The sequence below is a fragment of the Perognathus longimembris genome, chromosome 17 (genome assembly GCF_023159225.1).
Source record: "Perognathus longimembris pacificus isolate PPM17 chromosome 17, ASM2315922v1, whole genome shotgun sequence".
In the NCBI taxonomy this organism is placed as follows: domain Eukaryota; kingdom Metazoa; phylum Chordata; class Mammalia; order Rodentia; family Heteromyidae; genus Perognathus; species Perognathus longimembris.
Genome location: NC_063177.1, coordinates 16,243,980 through 16,259,137, shown reverse-complemented (window position 1 = coordinate 16,259,137; position 15,158 = coordinate 16,243,980). Strand labels below are relative to the sequence as shown.

Here is a 15,158-nt window from a genome sequence, read left to right as displayed (position 1 = left end):
ATAAAACAATAAAATCTGTTGATGTTGTTTTTTAAAAAACTAGAAGGGGGATAGGGAGTAATAAAAGAGGTAAGGTTAATAGAAATACACTGTATACATGTATGAAAATGTCACATTAAACTCACCTTATATAACTAATATATGCTAATAAAAAAACACATAAAATTTTGCTGGGCACTGGTGGCTCATTCCTGGTAATCCTAGCTACTCAGAGGTCTGAGATCTGAGGATCTTAGTTAGAAGCCAGTCTGGGCAGGAAAGTCTATGAGACTAATTTCCAATTAATCATTAGAAAAGCTGGAGGGCTGGGGATATAGCCTAGTGGCAAGAGTGCCTGCCTCGGATACACGAGGCCCTAGGTTCGATTCCCCAGCACCACATATACAGGAAACGGCCAGAAGCGGCGCTGTGGCTCAAGTGGCAGAGTGCTAGCCTTGAGCGGGAAGAAGCCAGGGACAGTGCTCAGGCCCTGAGTCCAAGGCCCAGGACTGGCCAAAAAAAAAAAAAGAAAAGCTGGAAGTGGAGCTGTGGCTCAACTGGTAGACTGCTAAGCCTTGAGCAAAGAAGCTCAGAAATAGGACCCAATCCTGAGTTTGAGCCCAGGACTAAAACACACACACACACACACTCTCTCACTCTCTCTCACTCACTCTCTCTCTCTCTGTCTCTGTCTCTCTCTTTTTTTTTTTAAAGGAGCTGGGAATGTAGCTTAGTGGTATCGTGCTTGCCTAGCATGCATGAAGCCCTGGGTTCAATTCCTCAGTACCACATAAACAGAAAAAGAAGTGGAGCTTTGGCTCAAGTAATAGAAAGCTAGCCCTGAGCAGAGAGTGGTTCAGGGACAGAGTTTAGGCCCTGAGTTCAAGCCCCAGGACCAACAAAAAAAGAAAAAAAATTAAAAAGACATTATGTTAAAAATGGACCATACAACTTGTAGGTGGGGATGGGAAGGAAAAACTAGGAGAGAATGAGGGAAAAGGTCACATTGTCCAAAAAGAAATGTACCTTTATCTGACTGAATATAACTGTAGCCCCTCTGAACATCACCTACATAATAACAATTTTAAAAAATTTTTGTCTTTTTTTTTTTTTGGTACTGGGGATCAGACCTGGGATGTTGCACTTTCTAGACAAGTGCTTTGCCACTGAGCTACATCCTAGCCCTAAAATACTACTTTAAAAGTACTTGAGTTGGGTGCTGGGGGTTCATACCTATAATCCTAGTGACTCAGGAGGATGAGATATGTAAGGATCCTGGTTCAAAGCCAGCCTGGACAGCAAAGTCTGTGAGACTCTTCTCTCCAACTAACCACCAGACAACTGAAGGAGCAGCTGTGGCACAAAACCACAGGTATTGCACCCAGACCCTGAGTTCGATCAAGCCCATGACTGACAAAAAAGAAAAAGGAAGTGAGTATGCACTGGTGGCCCACACCTATAAACCTAGCTACTCAAAAGGCTGAGATGTGAGGATTATGGTTCAAAGCAAGCCCAGGCAGAAAAGCCCACGAGATGCTTCTCTCCAATTAACAAGCAAAAAGCTAGAAGTGGAAATGTGGCCTAAGTGACAGGACATCAGCCTTGAGCAAAAAAGGTAAGGGGCAGTTCCAGGCCCTCAGTTCAAACACAGTAAAAGCACTAATATAAACAAAAAATAATATACATATATATGTAGCATAATTGGCATAATTCCAAGAGAGAGATAAGCTTTTTACCAACTGCTCATAAATAATGCTCTCTATTGTGAGAGGGATCTTTTTTTCTATACATGACAATACCAAACATGAAGCACAGAAGACTTAAGTTGTCCAAATCATACCATTCTACCAGTTTGCTACATGTGCCCCTTGCCCCTGAGTCCCAAGCCACTTGGGAGAATTCTGATTCCCTCCAGCTCTCTCACTTCTACTTCTGATCCTCTTCTATTCCCAAATCTGAGTCATGGATCACTCTTCTCATCAAAGAATAGCAGAGTACTCAGATTAGGAGAAAAATTCTTGCACTGTCTAGCTGTCCAGAGACATTTTTATATCATCTGGTGGAAAAGGCTGAATACTTGACACCTAGGTGTAATTTACTAGCTTTGTAATCTTGTCTAAGTTACATAACCTTTCCGATACTATTCTTTTTTTTTTTTTTTGGCCAGTCCTGGGGCTTGGACTCAGGGCCTGAGCACTGTCCCTGGCTTCTTCTTTTTGCTCAAGGCTAGCACTCTGCCACTTGAGCCAAGCGCCACTTCTGGCCATTTTCTGTATATGTGGTCCTGGGGAATCGAACCCAGGGCCTCATGTATATGAGGCAGGCACTCTTGCCACTAGGCCATATCCCCAGCCCCTCCGATACTATTCTTATCTATGAAGTAGGACATCAAAATATCTGTCGAATCTGCCTAACAACAGGAGAAGCAAATGAAAACATGTATATAGTAACTGTATATAACATGTATTATCACAGTTGTTTCTGCTATTGTATCACTAATCATATCCTCTGAAAATTGCAGTTATTTTCTTTGTGCATTCAACACCGAGTGTGGATCTGGCCTGTGGCTTCTGTACAGCTCTCAATGCCTTGAAGACAGACATTTATAATTTCCTCCTCAGGAAAAGTTTCTTTTTTGGGGGGGAGGGGGGACTGTCCTGGGCTTGAACTCTGGATCTGGGTGCTGTCCCTGAGAATTTGTGCTCAAGGCTAATACTCTTCCACTTGAGCCACAACTCTACTTCTGAAAAGCCACAGCTTTCTGTGATTAATGAGATAATCTCATAGACTTTCCTGCCTGGGCTGGCTTCAAACTGTGATCCTCAGATCTCAGCCTTCTGAGTAGTTTGGATTACAGGCATGAGCCACCAGCACCAGGCAGGAAAAGTTTCTTTTAATGCATGAAAAAGGTAACTGAAAATCCTGCTGCCAAAATTCTCCCAAACATTATCTCTCTTTCAGTTAAGTTCATCTGGATAGGGAAGAAAATCAAATTGAGAAGCAATAAAGTGGCAACAGAAATGATATAGTTCACAATAACAACTGGACAGTAGGATATTACACTTGTGCATTCCACACCAAAGTGGCCATAGACACCAAGTCATAGTGCTATCTTGAAGCAAAAATGATTTCTTCAGCTGATATAACTTCTATGCTAATTTGATTTTTATAACTGAGTTTTCTTGTTTTCCTTAGCTTTTTATAACTGTTTCTTTTAAGCCTAAAAAGTAATAGGCTGATTCTGAAAACAAAACCCTAGAATTCAGAGTTGGAAAGATAGGTAGGTCTCCTTCTTTACATGTTCTCTCTTTTTCTTTTTCCCTTCTTCTTTTGCAAGAAACTATATAGTTAGATCCATAATCAAACTGCTAAGAGAAGAAACCTGTGCTAAACAACTGGTTTACCCATTAGGGAGAGAGTGCAAAGTTTTAAGAATGTAGCCTTAGCTGGGCATTGATGGCTCATGCCTGTAATCCTAGCTACTCAGGAGGCTGAGATCTCAGGATTGCAGTTCAAAGCCAGCCGGGGCAGGAAAGACCATGACTCTTTTTATCTCCAATAAACTACTCAAAAAGCTAGAAGTGAGGGACTGGGGATTTAGCTCAGTGGAAGAGCACCTGCCTGGCAAGCGCAAGGCCTGGAGCTGGGGGGCGGGGGAGCTACAAAAAGCTAGAAGTGGCACTGTGGCTCAAGTGACAGTGTGCTGGCCTTGAGCACAAAGAGGCTCAGGGACAGTGCCTAGGCCCTGAGTTCAAGCCCCAGGACTGGCAAAAAAAAAAAAAAAAAAAAAAGTAGCTTTCTTTGGCCTTCCTTCCAAAGTCTAACCTATTCTGAGCTTTGACTCTATTTCTCACAAAATTTACTAGTCACACCAGCCTTCTATTAATTTACTCTTACCTAAAGAGTCCTGAAACTTCAAGTCAGGTAGCTCTGCTTACTGAGAGCAATCTACTCATGGATCCTTGTAGATAAAGAGCCCAAGGACTTCTACCACATGGGATAGAGAGGGACAGTTTACCCAACTAAACTCAAGCCTAACTCCTCATGAAAGGTAGATTTCCTGTACAACTGTCCTGAAAAGCAGAGGATTAGGCACTTCATACATTTTGCTTCAGTAAGAGACTCAGACAGATATGAATCAATAAAGGGGAGCAAATTGTTTTTCCTAAAATTTCCAAGGTTGTATGCTACAAGACAAATTCTGGTTGTGAAGGGAACGTCTCAACTAGTGTCCACACACATACATAACAATAAGCTAAAGCCCTGTAAGTCCCAAATAGATGGCTGTAGTTTTCTAGCTTTCTGAAGATACACAGATGGCATTCTCTCCTATGATTCAACACTATTCACACCATAAAAAAAACAGGCATAACCCAGGCAAGGTGGCATAACTGTAATCCTGACACTTAGGAGGTAGAAAGATAGCCAGTTCAAGGTTAGCCCAGGCTATATAGCAAGATACTGTCTTACAAAAGACAAAAATAAACAAAATCAAACATAAATGATCATGAAAGAAAAGCCAGTCGAGCTCTACCTTAATTCTGGCTCCCAAATGTTTTCTCAAAGCAAGCAACATCAATAGCATAGAAAGAAGTGTCTCTTGGGTGCCCTCTTGCTGCTATCAGGGCTTTTGGGCAAAGCTGAAATGGAAACATATTCTATGAACCTGGTAGAAGAGGAAGAAGAAGCGGCCAGGGCAAGAAAAGGGAAGTTATTCCAGCAGTGGCCAATGAGTAACATCCAATGATTTATAGGAAATATAATCCAATAATAGAATAAAATAAAACAGTGTGTGCCTGAAATGGTTTTGATTCCAAATATTATAAAACAGGTTTTTAAAGAAGAATACGAGGGGAGATAGAAAGCAAGAGGAGAAGGGGGGGTGGTGAGGTAGGCTGGTTAAGCTGGAATAAATTGGGCACAGATGGGGGATGCAAAGGCATTTCCGTGATGCCCTATCATAAATGTTGCTTCAATTATTCATCTTCAAAGACCAAGATTTGTTTCCTTAAATTACAGAATTTTTAAAAAATTAAAATTCTTGGAGTTCTTGTGGTTTAGATCAACAGCAGTTCACCCTCACCTCAAATCAGCCAATCAGATGGCTACTGAAGTATTAAATACTGAGGCATGTGGAGAAGGCCTTTTCTCCCTTCAGGCTCAGAATGCCACTGAGAGATTACCAATTGTGACATCACTCTGGGAACCACCTATCTCACCACATTTGGATATAGGCCAGGTAAGGAAAACAGCTTTCTCAGAGCTATGGCCTTCCTCACCCATTCAACAATACTACATGCTATCCCATCCCTCAAATTTATTTGTCTCCAACTACCTTAGTGTAGAGTATTAAGATTCCAGACTCTCTATAGTCCCACTAAAATAAGGTTTTGCATAGGGCCTACATGATAGGGGGAAATAAAAATCTTCCGATAAATAGCCCCCAACCCCGTGAGTTTTAAGGTAATTGCTAAGACCTGAATGTTCAGTTGGCTAAATGATATGAAGGAGAGCTCACAAATATTCTCCCAGTGGGTGGGAAGAACCTGACTCTGGATGAAAGAGGGGTCAATCTAACCTCCCAGCTTCCAACTTCATGAGCAGAGTTAAGGGAAAAGCCAAATGTAGGGTAAGATGTCATTCTTTCCCCACCATCTCAGCTTCCCTCCATTTTGCCTTCTACAGTACACAAAGCTTTTAAACAGCTCTATATCCACAAAGAAAACATATCAAAAATAATCGCCCTGAAGTGTTAATGATAGTATGATTTCTGTCCCTGGGCTACTGATATTAGGAAAATAAGTTAGCTATTACAAAGGCAGCTTTGGAGCACAAAAATGAATGACTCATGATAGTATCAGAGGCATAAGCAAAGGACATGCTTTTTTTAAGTAAGGACTTTTCTGTTGCTCTCCAAATGATACTTTTGACCCCACATCTTGGGGAAGACTCAGGCACAGATTGAGAGGATCTGGACTGCTTTGTGGGCCACAAGATCACTTCTGCTTCAGGATGGAATGCTCTCCTCCACAGAGTCCAGGAACTGACATACACAAACACCCACCCAGAAGGACACATCCAAGAAAGAATGGAAAGAAAAATGATGGCCCAGATGTTCTATAACTTGTAGTGACTGCCAAATCACCACAGACCCCAAGCACCTGGGAGGGCCAGGCAGCATCAGACCTTGCACTTCCTGGTTTCAGACAGCCAGGGACCTATGGCTGGGTGGTGACTCTTGACAGCATGCAGACTGGCGGAGAGAAACCTTTAGAAGGGCACCAGCTGACGGCACTTGGGGGCTGAACATGCAGGGCTGATTTATCACTTCCTTACTCATAAAAATGTGATTCAAACTGCTGCTGATTAGTGAAGGATTTAAATCTTTACCCTCTCCCCAACCCTCTTCCCGCTCCACCCCCGGCACAGATGCTGCTACTCAGCCACAACACCCCCTTCTTGCCACTGTCCGTGCAAGCACAGCACAGGGGCCCAGAGAAGATGACTCATGTGCTGGGAAATGGAAAAGTGCATCTTCCCACCAACCAGCCCTGCTGAGTGCTCTGCTCACCCCTCTCCCAATGGCAGCCCACACAGTGGGGTCTGGACAGCCGCCTCAGCTGCACACCGGGTACTTGGCAGCATGTCCACAGAGCTCTGTGTCCTAGCTGAGTGTTATATCCTGTAGCCTGGGCTGTTTTTCTCCAAACTACCCTTGAGCCTGTGACCAATCACCCTAGCTCAGGCTCCTCTTGTGATACAGAGGTAAGAGTTGGATCACAGCTAGTAATGAGGAGAAGTCACAAGGACAGACTTTTATATATGTCATTCCTTGCTACAGGGAATTTGTTAAGACCAACCATGGAAAATATCTACAAAAAATATCTGGCTTCAAATGGAACGACTTATTTCCTTCTTTCTTTGTACTTACCTTACTTCCACTCTTACATATTTTTTAACCTGTACTTAACAACTACAAGGAAACTCACTGGTAGCCTATGAAAAGTCCAAAGTGCTGGGGGCATGGCTCAGCAGTAGAGTATCATCCTAGCAAACAAGAGGAACTGAGTTCAAATCCCAGTACCAACACACAAATGTAAAACAAAAATTTTATTTAAAAAACACAAAAAACAGCCTAGAAATGACCAAGGTATTCCTTCCTATGGACAAAACAGATGGTTTACAGGCAAGAGCTGCAGGTCCTTTACCTTTGTATCTTCAACAGCCATGGGTCTTTTGATGTTAATAATAATGTGTTGTAGCTTTATCATAGGCCACTAGTTCAATGGCAGTTATTTTAGTAGAAGGGAGGAAAATGAGGAGGGAAGCTTTGGAGACCCCACCTTCAGAGTCCAGTGAGGTTCCTTCTTGGTAGACTCTCCTCTCTTGGGAAGAAACAAACATTTTTTTCCTCCTCCTTAAAAACCAGCACTGCTCCACGGGACCCCATTCCTCCTCATAGCCTCATAATGAATAGCCTCAAGAATAACTAGCCAAGTTCAAGAAAGCTCCTTAAGCCTATGCATTTTGCCTTCTCTTGGGATTTTGAATACTATACCAGGCAGCCTGAAAGGATTCCTCTAGGATTCAGATGTGATTGAAAGCCCAAGTAACTAAGGACCTACCTATACAAATCCTTGGAGGAACCCTGTTTCCAGGGAAAGTATAGTAGATCCACTCAACAGGGAAGAAATTCCTCTCCACCAAAAGTTGAACATTACTCTCCAGGAACAAACAGAAAGAGAAATAAACTTTGGGGTTAGAGAAAGCTCCAAGAAAAGGTACAATAATAGAGTCAGTAGCACTCTGCTCAGAAATACCAGATCTGGGGCTGGGGATATAGCCTAGTGGCAAGAGTGCCTGCCTCAGATACACGAGGCCCTAGGTTCGATTCCCCAGCACCACATATACAGAAAACGGCCAGAAGCGGCGCTGTGGCTCAAGTGGCAGAGTGCTAGCCTTGAGCGGGAAGAAGCCAGGGACAGTGCTCAGGCCCTGAGTCCAAGGCCCAGGACTGGCCAAAAAATAAAAATTAAAAAAAAAAAGAAATACCAGATCTGAGCCTAGTGTTCACACTTATAATTCTAGCTATTTGAGAGGCTGAGATTTGGAGGATCATAATTTGAGGCCACCTGCACCAAAAATTCCCTAGACCCCACCTCCAAAATAACCAGCAAAATGTAAGGAAGTGTAGCTCAAGTGGTAAAATACCAGCCAAACCAACAAGCTAAGTAAATGAAAGGCCCTGAGTGCAAGCCATAGCCCATTAGTACCATCCAAAAAAGAACACAAGAAAAAGCAACCTCTGCCAATCTGCCTCCTCCAACTCCCCTACCCCATCACATATATACACATTTTCTCTCTCCCTAGGCCCCTCCTCCCCCCCCCCCCCCACGTTCAAGAAAGGATTTCAGAATGCATGCCAGTATACTAGCCAAATTCTGGGCCTGGTGGTATTTTGCTTCCAGATTTGAGTTACCAAAACTCATCAATTCTCTGTTCTTATTCTTTGGCAGACTCCCACAAGGGATATCCCATAGGGAGCTAGACTTTTCCATATTGAACAAACAGGGTACAAGAGTCCAGAAACAGCCATTCCCGGTCCTTGCCAAGTGTATGGTCTCTGCAGTGAAACATTTCAGCAATGCCTCTCCCTTGGGAGAGGCTCTGGGTCTGTAGCTTCCAAGACTTGATGCTGCCTTTAGCATGGCCAGATGTGCAACTTCATCTCCTGGTTTGCAAATGAAGCTCTATAACCACAGTCCCCTCCTTTCATCATACCCAAGCACTTGATAGTGTTACAGATTTCAGAGAAGAGACTAATGATCTTAGAGTCAATGGCTGGGAGGGCAGTGCGTGTGTTTGTGGCACTGAGGAAGTGATACCATAGATAGGACAGAAACTAGACTAATCTCTTCCTAGATGAAATAACTAGATGCTACTTACCTTTCAACTGCGAGTTGTGTACAGCAAACATGTTGATGGTCATAAGCTGTAGCATTCGAGTACTTCCAAGAGGAGATGGACTATGCTGCAGCAATACCTGGAACTCCTTGAGAACCTTCTCAGCCACTGCAGGGAATGTCTCCATCCTGCAGATACAGGGGCCTATTAGTGAGGAACAGTCCCAAGAGTAGAGTGACAATCCACATACACACCCTTAAATGCAAACAACTAATGCCTAGGATGCTTCTTTCTTACTTTCACAAACATTCCTGGTACCATGCCATCTTGCACAGATTTAAGGAAAAAGGAATAAAGTGTTCAGGATTCAGAGATGAAAACAACTCAGTTCTTGGGATCATCACTATCAGTTACTATAATGATTTGGTATTCTATTTCCTAATCCCTGGCAGTAACTGGGTTCAAGGTGACATAAAATTTTCTCATTAAAACAGTTTTTCTGGGGCTGGGAATATGGCCTAGTGGCAACAGTGCTTGCCTCGTATACCTGAAACCCTGGGTTCGATTCCCCAGCACCACATATAGAGAAAACGGCCAGAAGTGGCGCTGTTGCTCAAGTGGCAGAGTGCTAGCCTTGAGCAAAAGAAGACAGGGACAGTGCTCAGGCCCTGAGTCCAAGCCCAGGACTGGCCAAAAAAAAAACAAAACAGTTTTTCTAAATAGTAAAGAAATTTCCTTTAAGCTTGAATACTTCCTTAGTTCTCAAACTTTGATATTAAAACTATATTCTAGGGCTGGGAATGTGGCTTAGTGGTAGAGTGCTTGCCTAGCATGCACAAAGCCCTAGGTTTAATTACTCAGCACCACATAAACAGAAAAAACTGGAAGTAGCACTGTGGCTCAAGAGGTAGAGTGCTAACCTTGAGCAAAAAGAAGCCAGGACAGTGCTCTCAGGCCCCTGAGTCCAAGCCCCAGGACTGGCAAAAACAAAACAAAAAACAAAAAACAAAACACATATATTCTAAGCTGCGCTGGGGTGTGGTGTTATATGCCTGTGATCCCAGCTATGCAAGGAAGAGGCACTTATAGAAGGATCACAGCCCAAAGCCAATCACAGGCAGACACAAGACTTTATCCAGAAATAACTAACGCAAGAAAGGGCTAGAGGGCTGGGAATCAACTCAAGATATAATAGCAAATGCATGTATACTCTAGGATTCTTCCCATTCCTGTTTCTTTTGATAAGAAATGGAACAATGAAAGAAATGAACAATTCAGAGGTTGTTCATGTGGGTTGTTGAAGGGTTGCTGGGGTAAGACAACTAGTCATATTACCCCTTTTTGCCTCTTAAAAAATAAAGAATGATTTTTCTTTTTTGGGAAATAGGCATTGTATCTTTTATTTCCCTGGTCCTGGAGCTTGAACTCCGGGCCTAGGTGCTGTCTCTGAGTTCCTTTTGCCCAAGGCTAGCGCATTATCACTTGAGCCACAGTGCCACTTCCGGCTTTTTCTGTGATTAATTGGAGATAAGAGTTTCATGGAGTTTCCTGCTCAGGCTGGCTTCAAACCATGACTCTCAAATCTCAGCCTCCTGTGTAGCTAGGGTTACAGGTGTGAGCCACTGGCACCTGGCTGATATTGTATTTTCATAGCCATTACAATTTCTGAATGTAGATTAAAAAATGGCTGAGGACATGGTTTGAATGGTAGAGCTCCTATCTAATAAGCATGAAGCCCTGAGTTCAAATCCTAGGACTGACAAAAAAAAAATAAAAAGAAAAGAAGGAAACTATAGTCTATAAAAGGAATCTCATGATACTAAGATTCTTAATGAGTTACTTCAAGAAACCAGTTATAAAAGCTTGTGTGAGGGCTAGGAATATGGTCTGGTGGTAAAGTGCTTGCCTTGCATACATGAAGCCCTGGGTTCAATTCCTCAGCACCATATATATAGAAAAAAGCCAGAAGTGGCACTGTGGCTCAAGTGGTAGAGTGCTAGCCTTGAGCAAAAAGAAGCCAGGGACAATGCTCAGGCCCTGAGTTCAAGCCCCAGGACTGGCAACAAAACAAAACAAAAACCAAAAAAAACAAGAGCTTGTGTGATAGTACACACCTGCAATCTCAGCGCTTGCAAGTTTGAAGTAGGAGGATCACAAGTTAGAGACCAGCCTAGGTTACTAGTAAGACCTAGTGCTAAGAAAGGAAAGGAAAAGGAAAGAGTAGGGGAGGATAAGGGGAAAGAAGGGAAGAGGATAGAAGGGGAGGGGAAACATGACAGTTCTGCTGTGATCTTCTTAGATGTTATCATAACTACTCCACCTAAAGATTCCAAACTTCCTCTTCAGAATTCTCAAGACCTAGGGCCCCAATCATTTGTTTCAGCCTTTCCTGTACTGTTGTTCCTTTCCCTCTTACAAGCCTCTACTCATCAGGGTCTGTATGTTTTCAGGCCAGTGGAAATATAATGCCCTGGCCAACTGCCACTCCCAATACAGGAAGAGCCTGTAATGGAGGGAGGCAGAAATCCAGCCAGTGACCTAGGGCTCCTAAGGAGAGGTCATTCAAACCACTGCTTGCCAAATGTGGCCACTGGATCCTAAACAGTGGTGCATGCCTGAAGCTCCTTTGGCAACAGGAACAAACCACAGTTGAAGTCCTCCGAAATAAAAAGCAAACTAAAAATTGGTGAGCGAGAAAGAAACCAAGCACACCGTCTTAGAGCCATGCTAACAATTCGTGGTCAGCAAAGTATCCTTTATCCACCCTCACCTCCTCCTCCCCCCTCCTCCCCCCCCATCAAAGAAAACTGCTTGTGGTACACTGAGGGGTAGGGTGGGGAACAGCTCTAGGCTGGATTAATAAATAGCTTCTGGAAAGCCACAGGGAAGGATTTCTTCTCAAAAGACACAAAACAATCTCAAGTTGTAGCGAAAGGTGCTGCTAATTTCACCCCTACTTTGGCCTTTCCTGGATGAGCAGTAACCACTACAGATTAGAAAACCCTAAAACTGAATCAAATTTCGGCAATCTTCATTCTTTGCCCTTGGATGGCAACTTCTATTGCTGACCCCTCTGGTGCCCAGAAGTCATGCCACAGCTATGGGTCAATTACAGTTTACATTCCAGTTCCCTTCTCTGCTGAGCTGTCCTCATTTTCATTGGCACAAAACCTGCCATGCATTTGCTTTTTTCCCCCACATGCCATTTCAAGTGCCTCCCCAAAACAAAACAAGACAAACTTTTTTCCCCCTCTAAAAAGTTTCAGAGACGCCAAAACTCTTGGTAAATTTGGAATGGCAGAGAGTGATACGTTTGGGGCTGGACTGGATCCATGTTTCCCCATGGGCTGTAACAAAGGTTTCATTTTAAATCCTGACACTGTGCAGCACTCTCTCTGGTTGGAGGTGGGAAGGGGGGCTAGCACGTCTCATTACGAGAAGAGCAGAGTTCACTCTGCTTGAAATTCAGCCACACTGGGCAAGTTTCAGAGCCATGTGTCTCCGTGTTGAAAGGTAGGAAAGAGCCAGCACAGAACGACAGGACAAAAGTGTCACGTGGGACAGTCCTGCTTGGAAGAGGAGTCTGAGGAAGCCTCTTCCCTGGGGTAGAAATTGAAACAAATCCATTAACACTCCTTGGGTTGACTATAGTCTCGTATGAAACCAGGACATATTGCCATAGTGTTATTTTTTTTTTATGCTTCTAAAAGTCTTTGCTTTGCCTCTCACCAGTAAAAAATGATAAAAACATACAAAAAATATAAAAACACAAGAAGGTAAGATATAAGCAGAAGATGGTTCTACTAAGACAAAATCAGCTTTGTTAAGCAATACCAGAGGGTAACACAGATAAGTCTCCTCAGGGGTTAATGAGGTTTCTGGTTCTCAGTTTTGGAATCAAATCCTCTCACTTTTACCTCCTTTTTACTACCTTACCTTCCTTTATCTTTAGAAATAATCTTTGCTCATACTACAGAGAGAAAACTATACTAAAAATGAATTAATATTGTTAAGTTTAAAAAACTGACAAGATAAAAAAACACAAGTATAAGTATATAAATGCAGTTAAAAGATCTCAAAGAATAAATAACTCAATGTCCCATGCTATCTCTTTGGAGGACCCAGGGTTGGGCAGAGTTGACATTTTAACCTTAATCATTATGTTATGTTTTATGATTTTCTTAATAATGCTTATGTAAATTATGAAATATAAACCAAGATGATTATGAAACTGTAGGTACAATAGCAATAGAGGAGGAATTAAAGGATCAGAAAAAAACAGTAAAAAATTGGAAACAACCTACACAGCAACAATAGGATGACTAAGCTGGCACATCTGCACATCAAGTACTAGTTTTTAAAGAGTGTATTACATTTTATAATCACGTGGGAGAAACAAACATGCCTTAAAAGTAGTTTAAAAGCAACTTAATATATCACTTTTTGTACATCCAATACAGGATGTACAAAAATATATTAAAAGGTACATATTTTACTAAGTATGTACACTTAAAAAGTCAGTGTCACCAGGTATGATGATAATCCCAGAAAACTGAGGCAGGAGACTCACAAATGTGAGGCCAGCTTGGGCTACACATCTTAAGACCTTGTTTCAAAATAAGGAACAGCCAAAAAAAGAAAAAAGAAAAAGAGCACATGATGTGTGTGTGTGTATGTAGGGGTGTGTGTGTATCTATCCCCAAAATAGATACCAAATAATAAAGGTAATTATCTCTGGGTGGTAGGAAACAGTTATTTTTAATTTTTTTAAGTTTTCTAAATATTTTACAGTAAGCACTGTGTAGTAAGAAAAAGATTTTCTTCACAATGAATACTTACTTCAGTATTTTAAAACATCTGCTACTTAACAAAGATACAAACATTATATTTTTAAAAAATAGAAGTCCAAAATAAATATACCAGTCTTTGAATTCCAAAGCCCTTGAAGCTATGCCAATAGCACAACCACGCAAGCAGGTAAAAACTGAAGTACAGCAACTTTAAACAAGACTAATAGGAAGCAAAATGACTTCATTTGTCACAAATCTAGGCTGCCAACTTCCCAACCTCTCAGTGGAGGCCAAGTGAAGGTCTGACCTGCCTCTGACCAGGAAAGCCTCTGTCAGGAGCCACCCAGCACTCAATTTCTTTTCCTGAGTCTAAGAGGAGGATTCCAACGTTATTCTTTAATCCTCAAAAGGTACACTCATTTTCAGGCTATGCATTTCAATGACTTAAGTGCCTATCTTGTGAAGTGGTCTCTAGAAACACCTTGTCTCATTTGAATGGCAGTTTTAAGAAACAAATCTTTCAGACAACACTGGGACCCAGACTCCAGAATGACTCAGATACTGACTAACAGGGAAGGATCAACTCCTCAGATGCTAGGAAACACAGCTAGGCTAGACAACATTCTCTGTAGAAACAATCAGACTCTCTAACTTTTCTTAGTAATTTAAAAAAATTGAGCAAGATAGCACTAACTAGGTGGAATGGTAACTCCTTTGTACTCCTACTTAATTTTAAAAAGATAGAAGAAGAAAAGGGGTGGGGGGAAGGATAGTAATAAGGAAACTGAAGCCCACAGCAATTTTGACTTGTTTGCTTTCGAGGACTTGTAATTATTGATTGTTTTGTACTGGTCCTGGGAGTTGAACTCAGGACTTGGGCACTGTCCCTGAGTTTTTATGCTCAAGGTTAGCACTCCACCACTTAAGCCACAGCTCCATATCTGGCTTTTTGGTGGTTAATTGAAGATAAGAGTCTCACAGGCCAATCACTAGTGGCTCATGCCTGTAATCTTAGCTACACAAAAGGTTGAGATCTGAGGATGTTGGCTCAAAACCAGCTCAAACAGGGAAAGTCCGTGAAACTCTTATCTCCAAATTAACTACCAGGAAACCGGAAGTGGCACTGTGGCTTAAGTAGTAAAGCACTAGCCTTGAGCAAGAGTTCAGAGACAGCCCAGGCCCCAAGTTCAAGCTCCACAACCGACAGGGGGGAAAGAGAGTCTCATAAGACTTTCCAGTCTATACTGGTTTCCTCATATCTCAACCTTCTGAGTAGCTAGGATTACAGAGGTTGGCCATCAGCACCCTGCAGATAAATTTTTTGTTGTTGTTTTAACTTTTTGGTATTTGATTTCATTAAAGCTATACACCTCTTGCTAGCTGAGGCTGGAAAGAAGCAGACTTATCAGAGGCTGAGAATATGGCCTAGTGACAAGAGTGCTTGCCTCATACATGAAGCTCTGGGTTCAATTCCTCAGCACCACA

The 15,158-nt window shown here is 42.3% G+C and overlaps 1 protein-coding gene across 2 annotated transcripts in view; it reads right to left on the bottom strand.

The window, feature by feature from the left end:
* Smg6 (SMG6 nonsense mediated mRNA decay factor) overlaps positions 1–15,158 on the bottom strand; it is a 249,996-nt gene that overhangs the window by 168,279 nt on the left and 66,559 nt on the right. For both annotated transcript variants that reach the window (XM_048365165.1, XM_048365166.1), the window contains one exon: positions 8,926–9,071. In XM_048365165.1, the coding sequence (XP_048221122.1) occupies positions 8,926–9,071 (146 nt within the window). The remainder of the gene's footprint in view (positions 1–8,925; positions 9,072–15,158) is intronic.